Source organism: Tiliqua scincoides, chromosome 7 (genome assembly GCF_035046505.1).
Source record: "Tiliqua scincoides isolate rTilSci1 chromosome 7, rTilSci1.hap2, whole genome shotgun sequence".
NCBI classification, from domain to species: Eukaryota; Metazoa; Chordata; class Lepidosauria; order Squamata; family Scincidae; genus Tiliqua; species Tiliqua scincoides.
Window position 1 is genome coordinate 10098789 of NC_089827.1, and position 17612 is coordinate 10116400.

Here is a 17612-nt window from a genome sequence, read left to right on the forward strand (position 1 = left end):
TTGCTGGACTAAACTGTTATATGTATTGATTTTTTTCCCTTTCTTTCTATATATTTTTCCCCTTTGTGATAAGCAAAACCTTGACAGAGTAGAAGGATTTGTGTTTGAGATACAGATGGATTATTTTATTCCTTAGAATTAAAAAAAAAAACAAACTGGATGAGGAAGAAAAATGATCCGTGTAAAAGTAATAAGCCCATCTCCTTTTTAATTTTTTTTCTGTCATTGAATTGTTCCAGGATTCTGTGCATGCATCTATTCATCAGCACTGAGTCTTTCTTTCCCTATCAAGATGTAGAACCATGAACTCTTGCTGCGTAGTCTAAACCTGCACACACGTTTGTCCTTTCTTTTTATATTTGATGTACTCCCAGATAATTGGGACTACTTTGCAATGTGTTTTGACTTTTCTTGCACATTGAAAATAGCTGGGGGGGGGAACAAATTAACATTCTGTATTAATGTTTTGATTTCTGCATCTAACAAAGATATATTTCTTATTTATAGGCGTGCAGGATACCCAGGGGGGAAAGTGTTGAAAGTGTTGATCACTTGAAATAACCCTAGAGAATAACTTCAGCATCCATTGTAATGTTCATCTGTAGTACAGAAAATACTTTTTTTTCTTTAAAAAAAAAACTTTTTGCAAGGTTTAGCTGGTGCTATTTTGTTGTTGCTTTTCTGAGGGAGTTAAGGCAGTGATTTTCAACCCTTTTCATCTCTGACAAGGTCCTAAAAGTGTCAGTTGATCATTGCTGGTAAGTTGCTTTTCAGGCAAGTGGTCAGTGTTCTGATTGAGGAAGTCTTGCTGTACATCTGAGGAATTCCAGAGTTTCAAAGCTAGTTTTAAAGCTAATGATGTCATCACCAGTAACTTCTAGGAGCCATTCGCTGCTTCTGTAGTGCATGGGGGCATCGCAGGTCCCAACAGTTTGGGAACTGCTGGTTTCACACTATTGCTGGATGTTTAACATTATTGCTGGATGCCATCGTGACAAGATAATTGGATAAGGTGCAATCAGCAGCCATCTCTTGAAGAATAAATATAAAAACGCAGATTGCAGTGGTTTGGCCACGTCTGCAGGAGGAACACCAGTTGGCAGCCACACAAGCTCCTCTGGGTGAGAGCGACCTCCCTGTTGGAGGGTTCAATAGGCAGCACCAAACAAAATGTGGCTCAAACGCATTGAGGAGTCGGCAACGGACCATTGACAAAGAATCAGCAAGTGACCATTGACAAGGCAAAAAATATCGCCCACAGTCACAAAGAGTGGAAGCCTGTCATGAATGAACCTACAGTCGTGTGTTGGTTGAGAGGACAAACTGCTCACCAAGTGCAGGGCTTGGTGAGGACTAAAGAAGAAAAAGTAGAAGCTGGATGTTTTATAGTTACCTTATCCAAGCAAGTGCCTTAAGACTTCGCTGTCTTGGTCAATCTGGTTGGAAGCATGCACTTATAGTACTGGCCACCACGTCCGTCTAGTTTTAGGCAAGTTCTGTTCTTTAAGCTTTTATTCCCATTTTTAACCTTAAGATAATGGTACTGACCTACCTCACAGAGTTTGTATAAAAAAATAAAAATGAATAGAACCTTCATGCATGTGATGCCCTTGGAAGTAAGCAAAATGTTCTATAAATGGTGAAAAGTTATACTCGGAAAAATTATATTCAGAAAAATTATACTTGGACAGGTACGTAGGAAAAAAACCAGATTACAGAATTCACAGGAAATGCAAAATAGTTCAATTTATGTTATGTTTGAGAACATTTTCATGTAACATTTTAAACAGAGGATTATTTGCCTTTGTGCTTGGCAGATATTTGTATGCACTTGGACAGAAGGTTTGGAAAAGGTGGAAAAAGCGTTACTTGGTCCTTGTACAGGTGAGTAATGTGTCTTTTTTGCTCAGTTTGGCCAGTAGTAATTCAAGGAAGATTGTTAAGAGCATTAAAGCACCTCTGCATATCTCCCCTATTTTAGGAGTACATTTTTGCTTTGCAACCAATTGACCCTCACGCCGTCCCTAGTGCAAGGGCGATTTCACAAAGGAAAAGGCTTCTGTTGACACCAATTGGAAGGGGTTGTTTGCTTGTCAAATAGCATTAACTGGGGGGCCAAGCTGGCAAAATGTTATAGCCCTGTCTGCACATGTTACCTACAAAAGAAAACAGCCCTGGCATGCTTGAAGCAGCATTATTAACTACATGCATGTTGCATGTAATTTGACCCTAGAACAGCTGTCTCCAAACCATGGGACCGCTGCATTAAGAAAAAGCCTTCCTGGCATGGCACTTATCATTCCATGCCAAAGCCTTTTAGTTTGCCAGCTGAACTGCTCACAGCTACTGCTGGGCAGCCACTTTCGCTGCCCATCACCCCAGGAGGTTCTGTGCCCCTGTTTCTGGGCAGACCCAGCTACCCAGCACAGGAGGATCCGATGGAAAGATGAGGCTGCGGTGCAGTAAATGCCACATTATGCAGGGAAGGATTTTACTTAGTGCCTGCTGCCCTAGAGGACTTCTTTTACCAGCTTCATTTTTTTTTTTTATTGGAGAAGTCTGACCTAGCCAGTTGTTCATGCCTTGGTCACTTCCATGCAGCATGATCCATTTGGGGCTGTCCTCGAAAAGCATCTAGAAATTGAATTTGATGCAAAATTGTGCTGTCCCACAATTATCCAGGTTCATATCACTGGGTCCGCACTGAGTCGGAGCACATGACTCCAGTTTCGATACACTGATTTAATTGACTTGCAGAGGCTGCCTGTTTGCTCTTGGGGTGCAGTTCAAGGTGGTGGCTTTTGCCTCTAGTGCCCTAAATAGCATGAAATTTGGGTACCTGAAGAACCGCCTCATCCTGTACGCATTGGCCTCACATGCTACATTCATCATTTGAGGTCCTAGGCCAGGTGCCTTGCTTTTGAAAATACATCTCATTAGAAGCAGAACCCTTTTGGTGGTGACCCCAACTTTGCGGAGCAAGCTCCCTTCTCTGGTTAGGCAGGCCCCTACAGTAAGACCTCCCTTACCTGGGAGTAAGGCCCATTGAACTCAATAGTGCTAACTTCTGAATAGAACTACATGGGATCATACTGTAATTCTATGCACTGCTGCTGTTGCTTATTTATACTGTCCTTGCATTACTGTTGTATTTGTTCTTTGCAGATTGTGTATGTTATAGGACAGTGATTCTCAACCGGTGGTATGGGTACCACCAATACTTGAGGTGGTGTCTAGTGGTGCTCACAGGACTCCTGGACACCAGCCACCCAGCAGCGAGACCAGAAACATGACGCAACAAACAGCGGTAGGAGGCTTGGCTCAGTGGGCAGAGCTCCAAATCACGCTGTTACCATGCTCAAAAAAGCCCCCCATCTACCCTGAGCCTCTTACTGGTGTTTTTCACATTGCATCTGGCCTCCCAAACCCAGAAGTAACTAGCAGTGATGTCATTGCCAGTTACTTCCAATGGTACTTCAGATTGGTAAACCATGTGAAGTGGTACGGCAGTAAACAAACCTTGAGAGACACTGCTGTAGGAGGGTGGTGTTCCTTGCGCTGTGGTCATGTTAATGTTTGTGTGTTTATGTTAATGTTTTTAATCTTATTCTATTAAGATATTAGGTGCTTTGCACCAGCTTGGAAAAAGGGGGATATAATGTGTTTGTAACACAAATTGCATATTCGTATGAATAATTTTGCTCAATTAATTGAGCAACTTGTTGGGGCCTCTTGGCCGATATGATCTATAAATGCCACTTGTAGCACTGTTGATTGTACAGCTGAGAATTTCAAAGAAGCATAGAATGATAGGCATGGGTCTTGTGATTTTATTGATCCTTTATTGATACACTTGGTGATTCTTTTGTTAAACCTGGTGCATTGGCCCATTATGTTAATTTACGTGGCAGGTGTGAACGCATACAAATCAGTATCCACTATGGGCAGGAGAGCTGTTCATTTGTCTTTCCATTCACCTACTACATGTGTGTAGTCTCTCCTACCATGGATTCTGCTACCTCAGTTCTGTGAACTAAGTCCTGTGGTTTTTGACAAACACAGATCAATAGAATTGTGCCTAAGGACTGCAATCCATATGCATGCCTAGGGATTCACTACATAAGTGGTTCATCAATAAGGCATTCCAAGTTCATTTTCATCTGGCGCTATTAAAAGTGGGATAGACAGGATCTGAACGTGAGCATCTCGATATGTCCTTGTTACGGGACTCAGACGATGCTTTATTCTGCAACGGATCCACCAGCATCTGGTCACATGTGATGATTTTAGAATTTCTCATTGAGCAGACAAAGAGTGTTTCCAAACATTTAACTTAATAAATAATAACTTAATCAATAATTTTCCAGATCTTAATATGTTTTCTTTCACAAAACTCTATGGCAGTGTTTCTCAACCTAGGGTTGTGATCCCCCTTCCCCAGGGCAGCAAGAAACACCATATGCCCCCTTAAGGGGAACGGCGCCCTCGCAGTGATGGCAGGATGGCGGCGATATCACTCCCAGGTTCAGGCAACCGCCACCACTGTCTAAGTAAAAAGGGGGTTTTCCAGACGTCCCTGTCTGCTTAAATGGCTGGAGGTGCTGCAAATCCAGGTTCTCGCCACCATTGAACATGGGTGAATCCAAACACCAATTTTTTTAGTTAGCAGCAGCATGAACCAGGGAGTGACATCACCACTGAGTCACCACTCCCATTTACAGGCACCGCAAACACTTAGTGGTTCCTTTGCCTTTAAGTAAAGGTTGGGAACGGCTGCTCTATGGGTTATTCTGTTTGGCCCAATGAGGAATTCTGGCCAATGCCACAGCAGCTGGTGGGGGACACTTTTTTAATGTTATCACGTGTGAAGACCTCCCTGCATGTCCTAAGCCAGCACGTCGGGGAGAGAACTTTACTGTATCATTCTCTCCCAAATAGGTTAGTCACTCATAATCTTAAGTCTAAAATAATACAAACTGATTAAAAACAGGTTTGCTCTTTTCAAACCTGTTGCACTACTGACATTGTAAAAGTTGGACTTCATACAGCAGTAAAGGGATGGGGCTAGTGCAGTGGTTCCCAAACTTTTTAGCACTGGGACCCACTTTTTAAAATGACACTCTATCAGGATCTATTTAACTTTATGAAACTTAAAAAAAAAATACACAAAGAGATCAGTCATTTTATTGTTGCTTCTGTTTATTTTACTGGGAAATTCAGTGCTATAATACTTATATTCTCCACTGTTGGGAAACCCGTCTATTCCCAAAGAGTCCAAACAGACCCCAGATACAATGTGAACTTTGGCAGTAGAAGTCAGGAGAACATAGATGATAGTTTTACATGCAAATAATGACGGGTCCGCTTTTGACCCTTAAAAGTTGGATCTCTATTTGAATACTACTTTGGCTCCCTGAAAGCAGTTAAATATACAGTCAGGCCTTTTTAACTGCAGATTCAGGACCCAAGGATTTGACGATTGGTGGGTCCTGAATGAGTTCCATAGTGGTTGCATGAATGCTGCTATAGCTACAGATTGGTTATGTCACCCTTTAAGCCACTTCCTAAATGGTGATTGTTCTTGGAACACAGACTAGGTGCCAACTTGCACCAGTAATTATTGGATGTTTTTCATTCTTTTAGCACACAATTTATAGGGCATCCACTTTTTTCCCAGTTAAGGTAAAGTGTGACCAGGTAGGTTATTGCTGAGCTTAATGAAACATGTGCTGCTCTTTATTCCCTGTCTTCCGACACATAAAGAATAATGTGATGTAATGAAATGGAGCAAATCTGAAATTTTCTTTACCCAGGTTAGCCAGTACACGTTTGCAATGTGTAGCTACAGAGAGAAGAAGTCTGAGCCCCAGGAACTGATGCAGCTTGAAGGATATACTGTGGACTATACAGCACCTCATCCAGGTATTTTGCTATGCAGAGCTTGTTCACTAGTTAGGTAAGTAGAACAGGTTCCCTTAGCCAGATTCTTGCATACTGTTTCAAGTTTTATTTTGTCCTGGAAAATTCCATTGAGTATCACTTTCTTTAGTTTTGAATTAAGAGTAGTCAAAGTTGCCAGTATAGCATAAAATTGAGTTACTTGTGTTTTTTTTCGGGGGGGGGGGGGGAGAGCATTGATCAAGTCTCTAAATCAGTGGTTCTCAAACGTTTTTGACTGGTGATTCCCTTGACTTACTGGGCCATATTGTGCATTTCCATCAGGGCTACAATCCTATGCATTGTTTTTCACGAGGATTTCACTGCTCCCCTGGCTGGTTTCTGCAGCTACCACTGTTTGGGAACCACTGCTCTAAACCATAAAAATATTTCTAGCACTGTATGGTCTGGTTTCTTTCCTTGTCCCACTCCTGAAAAGAGGCGCCTGAGGGGGGGCATGATTCAGACATACAAAATTATGCAGGGGATGGGCAGAGTGGATAGAGAGATACTCTTTAGACTCTCACACAACAGCAGAACCAGGGGATGTCCACTCAAATTGCGTGTTGGGAGAGTTAAGACAGACAAAAGAAAATATTTCTTTACTCAGTGTGTAGTTGGTCTGTGGAACTCCTTGGCACAGCATGTGGTGATGGCATCTGGCCTAGATGTCTTTAAAAGGGAATTGGACAAGCTTCTGGAGGAAAAATCCATTACGGGTTACAAGCCATAATGGGTATGTGTAACCTCCTGGTTTTAGAAATGGGATACGTCAGAATGCCAGCTGCAAGGGAGGGCACCAGGATGCAGGTCTCTTGTTGTCTTGTGTGCTCCCTGAGGCATTTGGTGGGCCACTGTGAGATACAGAAAGCTGGACTCTTTGGGCCTATGACCTGATCCAGCAGGGCTGTTCTTATGATCCTCTGGGAATCAGCTTAACAAAACAAAAAAGATGCTCCCCCCCCGTACTACAGTTCCTCCCCTGCTCCTTCCTCTCTACAAATAATGTGTAAAATTAAAGAGATAGGTGTGTCATCCCCCCTGTCCTCCTTTCATTCATTCGGTTTGTTGTATAGAAAAGGGGTCTGCAACTGGAAGGACTTGCAAGGAAGAAACACAATTGTCCTTTCTCAAATGCAACAAAATATGAACATGGGGGAGCTACATAGCTTGAGCCAGCCCTCACTTTGCTTCATTTTGTAGGCCTCCAGGGGGGTCAGATGTTCTTCAATGCTGTCAAAGAAGGTGACACCGTGATATTTGCCAGTGACGATGAGCAAGATCGGATCTTGTGGGTTCAAGCCATGTACAGAGCAACAGGTCAGTCTTATAAGCCTGTTCCTGCCAGCCAAGCACAGAAGATGAATTCCAGAGGAAGCAATATCCACACAGAGCTATCTCAGAGTAAGTTGGTTTTGTTCTTAACTTAAAGGAACTTCATTATCGAAATGAATCGGTTTTGAACTTGGTTTTTTGACTTTGTTTGTTGCATCTACAGCCGTGAAACGCCTAACTGGCAGCTCAAGACTGCTTCTGTTTTCTTTTAAAATGGACAGTCCATTTTGTCAAAGTTCAAATACATATTCCTATGGAATCTGTCTTTCACAAAACATTACTTTGAATGATTTCATTGGGCTAGGTTGGAACTGGAATATAAGAACAGCCCCACTGGATCAGGCCATAGGCCCATCTAGTCCAGCTTCCTGTATCTCACAGCAGCCCACCAAATGCCCCAGGGAGCACACCAGATAACAAGAAGACCTGCAAGGCCTCCTGGAAATTGTAGTTAAGAACATAAGAACAGCCCCACTGGAGCAGGCCACAGGCCCATCTAGTCCAGCTTCCTGTATCTCACAGCGGCCCACCAAATGCCCCAGGGAGCACACCAGATAACAAGAGACCTGCAAGGCCTCCTGGGAATTGTAGTTTAAGAACATAAGAACAGCCCCACTGGATCAGGCCATAGGCCCATCTAGTCCAGCTTCCTGTATCTCACAGTGGCCCACCAAATGCCCCAAGGAGCACACGAGACAACAAGAGACCTGCATCCCGGTGCCTTCCCTTGCATCTGGCATTGCATGGCATTGTTCAACAGTACTGCAGCATCCAAGTAAGCTATCATGAATGTTTGGAGCTGTTGTAACAGCCCGCAACCAGAACCATGCCCAGGAGGAGGGAAGAAGATGCCTTGGCACTATATTTCCTGTTTAGGAGTTGTGATTGCCTCATTTAGCTCAACAGTTGCCAACCTTCGGTCGGGCGCTACCCCCGAAGAAGAGGGTAGCGACCCCATTGGGCACCCATAGGTACCATTAGTATGGTACTTTTGGATTTTGCTGCTGCCACCGCATATGCAAGTAAATAAATACCTGCTCTGGTGGCTCGTGACCCCTAGGTTGGGAAGCACTGAGCTAGCTCAATGGGTATAAGGGCAAGTGCCAACACAAGTTCTTCAGGTCTTCCCTCAGACAGGAGTTTGAATCCCCCCACCATCCCAGATACAACCAGCAGCAACAAAACAAGAAAGGTGAGCAAGCCTCCCTTTTGCTAGGCACAAAACTGCCATTTCAATCACAACAGCTAGCCAGGTCCATAACACTTTGTAAAGGAATGGTGTCCTATGGGATTCACTCAAAGAACCCAAGCTCCCCTGTGAATTCTGCATTAACAGTGTTCAGAACACTGCACACAGTACTGTTGTACTGGTGTGCATCTGAGGGCAGCTCCTCAGAATAAAGACCGTCTTTGAAGGGTTTTGATGACACTAATTTTAGATGGAGGAAGGGATACACCGAGGGACCAGAACAACCCCACTTCTCTGTGATATTGCAGCTGTATTTATGGTGCCAGTTCAGGAGATCCACAACCATAAGCACCCAGTGGGATTGAACTCTTAGTCTCTGGTTGACTTGGGAGAGAACTGCACACCTGAGAGTGCACTGTGTTAACCAAAATGAGTAGTGCAAGGACCAGTGGCCTCACCTGGCAGCCCAATCTGTCTGTCATTTTACCCAACCGTATTCATCCCATTTTTTGTGTGTGTACTGGTTATTGGCCCAGCAAACTGTGTCACCCATCATCATCATCATCATCATCACCCCCTTCTACAGACTTCATGCAACCCAATATCCTAGTGTAGCTGAAGGGAGAGACATGAAGTCAGTATGTGGTTGAGGCCAGCCCTGTAACTGTTGCTTGTGTACTAGTGTCAAGACCATACCCAAAGTGCAGAGACCAATCCTGATAGGAAGCTAAGGGAGACTTGTTCCCATTGTGTGCCCCATCATAGTTACAGCTAAGGTTAACCAAGTGGGTGGTGGTAGAACAGTGACACAGCCAAAAGTCATGGCTTTTTTTTTTTTTTACACAACATCTGTTGTGAACTGTAACTGTGGATGTGTTGTGCTTTCTCTTCTCCTATGGAATGACTTCAGCTTGAATTTATTTTTAATCTAATGAAAGATCAAGGCTACAAATCCTTTGGAAAGGTCTTGCTTGAATGTATACATGAGAGAGACAAAGCACAGAAGAGCACAGTTCTCTCCCATTCTTCTTTTTACTATAAGATAATAGCAGACATTTCTAAAGCAAGTGACTAAGAAATTGTAAGAATCCTGCTTAGAGTGTTTTGAAATGGAGAGGGTTATAGAATCATTAACCTGACAGTATGCTATTTGAAATGTTTCACCAAAGCCTTTTAATATTGGAAATAAAACACCATCTGATTTAAGACGGATTCCTTTTTCGTTAACCTCAAGCTTAGCTTAAAACATGTAATTGTGTATCTAATGACCTCTTTACCCTGGAACCTGTGATGGCCGAATTTGATGCAACCCTACCATCCTGTGCATTCAACATGCATCTTACTGAGTCCAGTGGGATTTTAACTCTACGCAGGATTGCAGCCTAAAGGCTGTTTAATCATACATGGTGTTGCTTCATAAACTCGAGCAAAATTTACCGCTGTTTCTGTGGATTATCATCTCATACCTTATACCACTGGTGTACTGTCACACTGTTTATTTGCTCTATCCACCTTGGTGAAATCTGTCACATAGATGTGACTCTTTGCTTTGACAATCCAGAGCCTGGTGATATGAATTAGTTTGTGCATCTTTTCAAGATGTGATGCTGCAGATCCTTCAGCTTGAATTAAATAATTCTTCCATCTGCAAATACAGCTGAAAGTTGGACTTGACATGGATCAATATGATCTGGGGCTAAATTTCTAAATGTGACTGATTATGTTAGCATCATGCCCACAGATCAATATAGAGTTATATTATGAACCTGACTCTATAATTGGGTTTAATCAATAAACTTTTGTCTCCTTTTTCTATAGAAATTTTGGATTTGTATTATGTAGTTTTGTCAAAAGTACATTTAGGATGCATCTTTCTAGTAATGAACATAAAAAGACCTACATATTTGGAATTAAAGGAACAAAGAAGCAAAGACCTTATTGTAAGGGTTAAGTCAGTTTTTGAGTTGATGGCAAACTACTCATTCCCATTGTCGCACATGGAATCTAAGTGAGCTAATGTGTTAATGCATAACTAGTCCTTTTGGCCACTGTAAGGCTTTTTCTGTCCATACTTGGAAGATGACTCGCTTTGAGAATTTTGACAAAACATACCATTAACGAAAGCAATCACTAGAGCTTGTCTTTTGATAAACCCGCGGGGGCCAAAGGCGTTGAAAGATGCAATCTGTGAACAACAATAAATTTGGGCCTCTAATTGAAGTGCCATTTGAGATGGTATAGTATATATTTATACCAAAAAAAAATACTACTCCCGGTTTCATTACTCTCTGTCGGAAGGTTGAAGGAGCTTTTGGCTACTACTACATTAAAATTTGTTTCATTAAAAGCTGCATATAGAAAGAAAGAGGCTGGAAATGACCCTGCACAAGCCTGTGTGTTCATTTCTGCTCCAGTTTGCCATTTGGGAAATGGGCTTCTAACCTTTGATGTTTCTTTGATACTGCTGTTTTGTGATGAACATCCTCTTAATGCCCGCAAGCACAAATGGGTTCAAACTTTGTGCCTGCCTGGGTGTGCTGCTTTTAGATAGATGAACGTTTCTGTGTGCTGAGTGGTCTTACATTTTGGGAGACTAGCTTATGAAAAAGGCATCCCTGGGATAAATTTTGGTGTTTTGCCAATATGTTTTATAAACTGAATTTTTTTTATAGGTGCAGTGGAGAGGTGCATTGTTAGAATGAACACTAGAGTCTTTTTGCAGTACATCAAAATAGACTGTTTAGTACATGTTGTTCCAGTCTGACATTTTGGGGTTGCTTTTTTGGTTGGCCTGTACTTGGAAAGGGGGGCTTTTTTTCCTGTTTTGGTGGTTTACCCATGGCTGTGTTGATGTAAACTTGCCCACATGATGATGGGTGTGTTATGGAAGAAGGAAAGGGAAACCTGAATTTTTCCAATTAAAATGAATGTTAAATGCATATTAAAGTATGATAATCTACATCCAACTATCATTTATTCTTCCCTATAATCAGATACTGATCGTGCTCAGAAGCATGGCATGGATGAGTTTATTTCTGCGAATCCATGCAGGTTTGACCACGCCGCACTCTTTAGAGTACTTCAGAGACAGACCCTGGATCACCGATTGAATGATTCTTATTCTTGTTTGGTGAGTAAAAAGGCTGGAATAAAAGAAGTGCGGGAGAGAAAAAGTGAGAAATAGTTGTTGCAAAGTGGTCTTTTCTTCCAGTCTCATTTAATAACTGTGCGTGAGGTTGGGATAAAGGATTTCAATCGATTGGCTTCAAATTTGAAAATTATACACTTGAAGACCACTGCTGTGCTACTCAATAGAGAAGAGAATAGACTCAAACTGACTCTGAACCATGGTTTATCAGCTCCTCTAGGGAGGGCTGAATAAAAACAGAAGGCTTTAATAAATATGGGACCCTCTGTGGTAGGATTTGCTAACACCTGTACAGGCATTTTAAGGTACAAATCCAGCTCACCAGATGTCAAGCATTATGTCATCTATCTTGTAATTCTCTCCTCTTTTATGGACTGGGGAGGGAAAAGAAATCCAAAGAATAGATTCAAAACCACAGTGGGGGGAAAAAAAGACAAATAGATTTTTTTGTGTTTCTTTTCAGCTGAGTCAAGGTTAGCTTTGTAGGCTTAAATCCTAGATGAATTACCACTCTAGCAGTCGTCTGCAATTTCTTTTTCTTTTTTTCCTGCTCAGTTTTGAAAAGGAACTGAGCATTTTGGGATGTGTGAGTTGCAATTACAAGGTTGCATCATTGAGCAAAACTAAGTGAAGTTTGTGTCATTGGGTCCCTTCGGGAAGAAAGGCAGGATAAAAATTCTGTAAATAAATAAAATAAAATATTCAGTGGCTTAATTCTTTAAACATCTCTCAGTATTGGCCTATCTTGTTTGCTTTCCTTGGACAGCACAAATGACCCCAATTTTGGGAAGAGTGGAGATTAGAAAAAACTAGAAAGATTTCTCACACGAGGTCTAGTCCATTAGCATGATTCTTTATTCTCATATCTCTAACTACTTCTAATCCTTTCCATTCCAAAGAGTAAGGCCCATTTCACATGTTATTCATCAGCAAACCCACAATTTCCTCTGTGTTCTTGACAGGGTCCTGTAGCCGAACCTGCCTTCTTGTCAAAGTACTTGTACTACACGCTGCTTTGTAAGTGTTCTTAGCTTACAATGCTACATATGCACATTAAAAATTTTTAGGTGTGCTTGTAAAGCATCTTAAATGTGCACCTATAAGGGCATAATCATTCCTTGTGCGGGAGCAGCACAGATTATCCACAGGAGTTTTAACAACACCTGGTTGTTGGGTGTTGGTGAACACTGGCATGTCACCCAAAAAGTCATGGCATGGCACGTTTGACACATGTCTCGTAGTTCACCATCACTGAACTAGGTTCTGTTCAGTCTGAAAGCCAACTTGTCCCTTTGGCTGTAGGAAGTCCTGCTGTGGAAACAGCAGGCGAGACTTCTCTCTATAGTTCTCCTGCCCATATTCATATTATCAGAATTCTGCTATATTTCTGTACATTTTTATTATCTAGGGAAATATCATTATTTTAAAAACAAATCTGTACTAAGCCAAAAAAAAAAGGGGGGGGGAGCAGGGAAAGTGTTTAGAAAGAAATAGACAAAGGAAGAAAGGATGGGATCTCCATGTAGCAGATACAGGAAACCCAACCACTTTCATGTGCTCTGTTCAATATAGTATATGCATTGTTTCCCAAAGGTATAAAGACAGACCTTATAATAACCTTAGGTAGCAGTAAATCAGTGTGAAAAATTAAATGGTTCCTATTGTTATATAATGTATAAACATTGTATAATATAAACTCTCAGTAGTAAGTTTTACAAAGTAATTGTTTAGTACGGTCAGCCTGCTTCTTAAGTGCATTTTACTTGCATGAATTCACGTATACGAGCTCAGCAAAGGGATTATAACAACTGTTTTAAGTAATGCAACCAATTCCACCTGCCAGCTACTAAGTTATGCCCCAGAGTGAGCATGAGAACCTGCTGTTCCTTCAGTCGACTCAGTTCCCGCATATCTCTCCAAGTGTTATTCTAGTAGTTCATAAAAGACAGTATGTATTTTTTTCATTTTTAAGGTCGTTTTGGCTATACATGGTTTTCCCCTTACTTGCTGCTTCCAGAAATAATAATAATAATACAGGTATTTATATACTGCCTTTCTTGGTCGTCGGATTTCTCCTCAGACTTTATTCAAGGCGATTTACATGGGCAGGCTGTTCTAAATTCCCATAGGAATTTTTACAATCGAAGAAAGTTTATGTCTTTCAAGAACCACATTTCAGATGGATCTTTCTGATCTGGTATCACATTCTGGCCTCCAGTTTCCTCCCACAAAGCTGACAAGCAGCTCCTTCATCTCTCACATGGAGGGCAGCCAAGACGCTTCTTCGCTCACACCAAAGAGCAGGTGGAATAACTTGGCTCAGCTTGTCAGCTGCTTCAAGGTCTTACCATTCACGGAGCCAGTGGCCTCGAACTGGCGACCTGCAGATGTTATCTTCAGGCAAACGGAGGCTCTACCCTCTAGACCAATCCGCCTGCCCAGAACCCTCTAGACCAGAACCCTGACCTTCACATAAAATGTTGACCAACTGTATATAACAGTGAAGATTGTCCCCTGTATTTGCAGATCTGGTATTTGCTGATTCAGTTATCTACTGAACTGGGGAGGGGCATATGCCATTAGCGTTGTTTAAAAGCTTACCGGCAAAGTGTTATGAGCAGGCTGCCAGCAGCTTGAATACTTGACTTCCTGTTTGATCTAGTCTCATCAAGCATTCAGGCTGCTGGCAGCCTGCTCACATCACACAATAAACTTGAAGGCCTATAGTGATCTGTCACAGCAAAAAACATTTTGCTGGTAAGCTTTTAGATGACACTAATGGGCACACAGGGGATGCTATTAATACAGGTGTCCCCCGGTATCCATGGTTCCCTATCCACAGGAAGGGGGTCCTTGGAGCAGGTCTCCTACAGATAAGGGAAATGTCTGTATTTGGGCAACTAGATCAAATGTATAGTTGTCTCTCGTAAAAAAAGGATAATTATTACTAGTGGCGGCTGAAAATGTATAGCTCATAAGAACATAAGAACAGCCCCACTGGATCAGGCCATAGGCCCATCTAGTCCAGCTTCCTGTATCTCACAGCGGCCCACCAAATGCCCCAGGGAGCACACCAGTTAACAAGAGACCTCATCCTGGTGCCCTCCGTTGCATCTGGCATTCTGACATACCCGTTTCTAAAATCAGGAGGTTGCGCATACACATCATGGCTTGTACCTCGTAATGGATTTTTCCTCCAGAAACTTGTCCAATCCCCTTTTAAAGGTGTCCAGGCCAGTCGCCATCACCACATCCTGTGGCAAAGAGTTCCACAGACCAACCACACGCTGAGTAAAGAAATATTTTCTTTTGTCTGTTCTAACTCTCCCAACACTCAATTTTAGTAGATGTCCCCTAGTGGATGTCCCCACTGCTCACAAGTGGGAACTTGCATGAAATTGTGCGGGGGGGGGGGAATGAGGGCAAATAACTCCTTCATTCCCTTTAAACAAATAATTGTGCAGGGCTTAGGCTCAGAGAAAACTTACTCTAAGCTCAGTACCCCTACCGTGTGTGATTGTAGGCTAAACCTCCAAAGCAAGACTGATGAAAGGGATGAGAGATGGCAACAAAGGGTACACTGTCTCTGAGTGTGATTTCTTTCTCTTCATTGCCAATGCAGAGGAGAGAGTGTTAAACTTTTCTTTGTCCCCCAACAGTGGCAGTCCTGGAAGTGGGTCATGGGGCAAAAGCCTCCGGGTGCCATTCCTGTGAGTCCAGTTCCACCTCCACCCAACCTCCAGTGGATGGCACTGCATCCACTGTCCCTCCTAAAGCCTTCTCTTCTTGGGGGGGGGGGCCCACAGGATTTTGCAGTACTGTGCCCCCAAGTGGCATAGGGGCCAAGTCCGCAACCATCCCCAGGTAGTTTTTTCTTTGTCTCAGAGTCCTCACACAGACATCTGCTTTACAAAGATAGATTAATTGTAAAATTTCTTCTAGCAGTTGCATTAAGATGCTTCAATGTATAGGGGATGAATTTGAACTTCTTTCATTTTACATTATATGTTTTGTACCAAATAGTTTTGATCTGTATAGGGTGAAAAATTTTTCTTTAAGTATGTCTTTACCATACCGTAAATTAAATGAAAGTACCTACATGCGTCATTTTCCCACAAAGCAAATTCAACCTAATGTGAACGATTATAATTTAAACATAACCTATGATCAAAATTATTCGCAATACTAAAATTTTGTTATTGGATTTTCCAGTAGACAGTGGGGAGCTTCTAAGCAATTATATTTTTTTTAAAGTGGTTACTACAGCAATACTTCGCTATCCGAAACTTCTAGCCTGCTGTATTGTGCAGGCAGAGCATTGTGTGAGAGAGGAAAAAAGTAGGGGAGGATGTTGTGAAGAAGTTGGTGATAACTCCCTGAGAAAGTCCTTGGTGAGAATTTCTTGGTGAGAAAGAGTAAGGTATGAACATGACTATTTATTGAAGACAAGCTAGGCTTGCTTGTCTGTTACTGCAAGCTCCCTGGCAGGGCTGACACACCCCAAAGATAACCCAGATGACCTCAGATCAGGAAGGAGTTATAGTACCTCGGTTTCTCCTCCCTTACTCACATAGTTTGGTCACTGCAATCTAGCTGGGCTTCATCCCATCAGGTCGCTACCATCCTTCTGAACTCGTCCTCATTGGCCATTTTGGGTTTATATCTCTCCAGGCTTCTTATCTCCTTCCATCTGTCCACCCACAAAAGGAAAGCTGTCCTCATCTTCCTCCCTCTTGTCCCATCCCCCTTGCCTGTCTCCACCTTGTCCCTTCCCTGTCTTTCACTGCAGGCTCTGTCTTTGACTGCAGATTCAGTGTCTTTCACTCCAGAACCAGTGTCTGGAGGACCCACAGAGGACCTCTTAGACACGTCCAGAAGTGCCTGCTGGAGGGCTCCGGCAGGCATTTTGAGGCATGGGGAGTTTGCACACAACCTCTCTGCACCTCAGAAAACAGGTCGGAACGCAGATTTCATTATCTGCAGTTTCCGGTATTCATAGGGGTTCCGCAAATGGAAACCCCCCCTCCCCATGGATGTTGAGGACCGACCTGTACTATGTGGCAGCACCAGTTTCGGAACCTGCAACTTCAGCATCAACAATACCATCATCAGTGATGGCTTGGGTGGTCCCTTTGCTACCAGTGCTTCTGCTGACCTTACCTAACCTCCCATTAGCATCGGCTAACTCCTCTGGCCCTTCTTTCATCTGAGTTGGTGGCAGAACCAGATTTGGAGTCAGAGACATCCACTTCCATCATACTCTCTGGACCTTTTCTGCACCATCAGTTGGAGAATGGAAAGTTGTTCTCTCCCATGGAGGACTGAAATGTTGCAACGAAAACTTCATCGGAATGGCATCCACTCTTTGCAAGAAATATAAATGTCAAGTGGAACTTATCAACAAGCCAATCTACAATTTTGTTTAGGTGGATGCCTACACACTGTGCTTTGGCTAGATGCTTCTGGTCCTTCTAAAGGCAGCAGAGGAAGCAGCAGGCTGTTTTTATTATACCAGTGTCTCACAAGAGCAAGGATATTTCCAGCCTGCATTTCGTTACAGTAGGTAGCTAAAACCATCTTCCTGGCTTACCAGTTAGCTAAGAAAGAGCCACCAGGTTCCTTGAAAGCATACTCCATCGGAACGGTTTCATCCTCTGCTGTGAGACTGAGCAGCATTATTCTACCAGAGGTCTGTAGAGCAACAGTGTGATTTACACTATCCACTTCTACCAAGCACTGTACCATGGACACAAAGATGAGAGCTGATGCCTTATTTGGATTTGCCATTCTTCAGAATGTATTCTCCTAATTGAGAATACTACACCCTGCTCCACGGGGAAGCTAGCTAGTCTCCACTAGCCATAACTGTACAGAGAAAGAGGTACAGGTTCTTACCTGTGACTGTTGTTTTTAAGTGATTGTCTGTGCAGACCCACAACCATCCCCTCCTGGTCTGGCTCCAAATGTTAGAATTCTGTTCAAATGCATCAGTTGATATCCTGG

The 17612-nt window shown here is 42.6% G+C and overlaps 1 protein-coding gene across 4 annotated transcripts in view; it reads left to right on the top strand.

Annotated features, from left to right (window-relative positions):
* The window catches only part of CADPS2 (calcium dependent secretion activator 2), a 308405-nt gene that overhangs the window by 158375 nt on the left and 132418 nt on the right, over window positions 1-17612 (top strand). For all 4 annotated transcript variants that reach the window (XM_066634562.1, XM_066634564.1, XM_066634565.1 and 1 more), the window contains exons 9-12: window positions 1818-1884; window positions 5814-5922; window positions 7141-7341; window positions 11455-11591. In XM_066634562.1, coding sequence (XP_066490659.1) covers window positions 1818-1884; window positions 5814-5922; window positions 7141-7341; window positions 11455-11591 — 514 coding nt within the window. The remainder of the gene's footprint in view (window positions 1-1817; window positions 1885-5813; window positions 5923-7140; window positions 7342-11454; window positions 11592-17612) is intronic.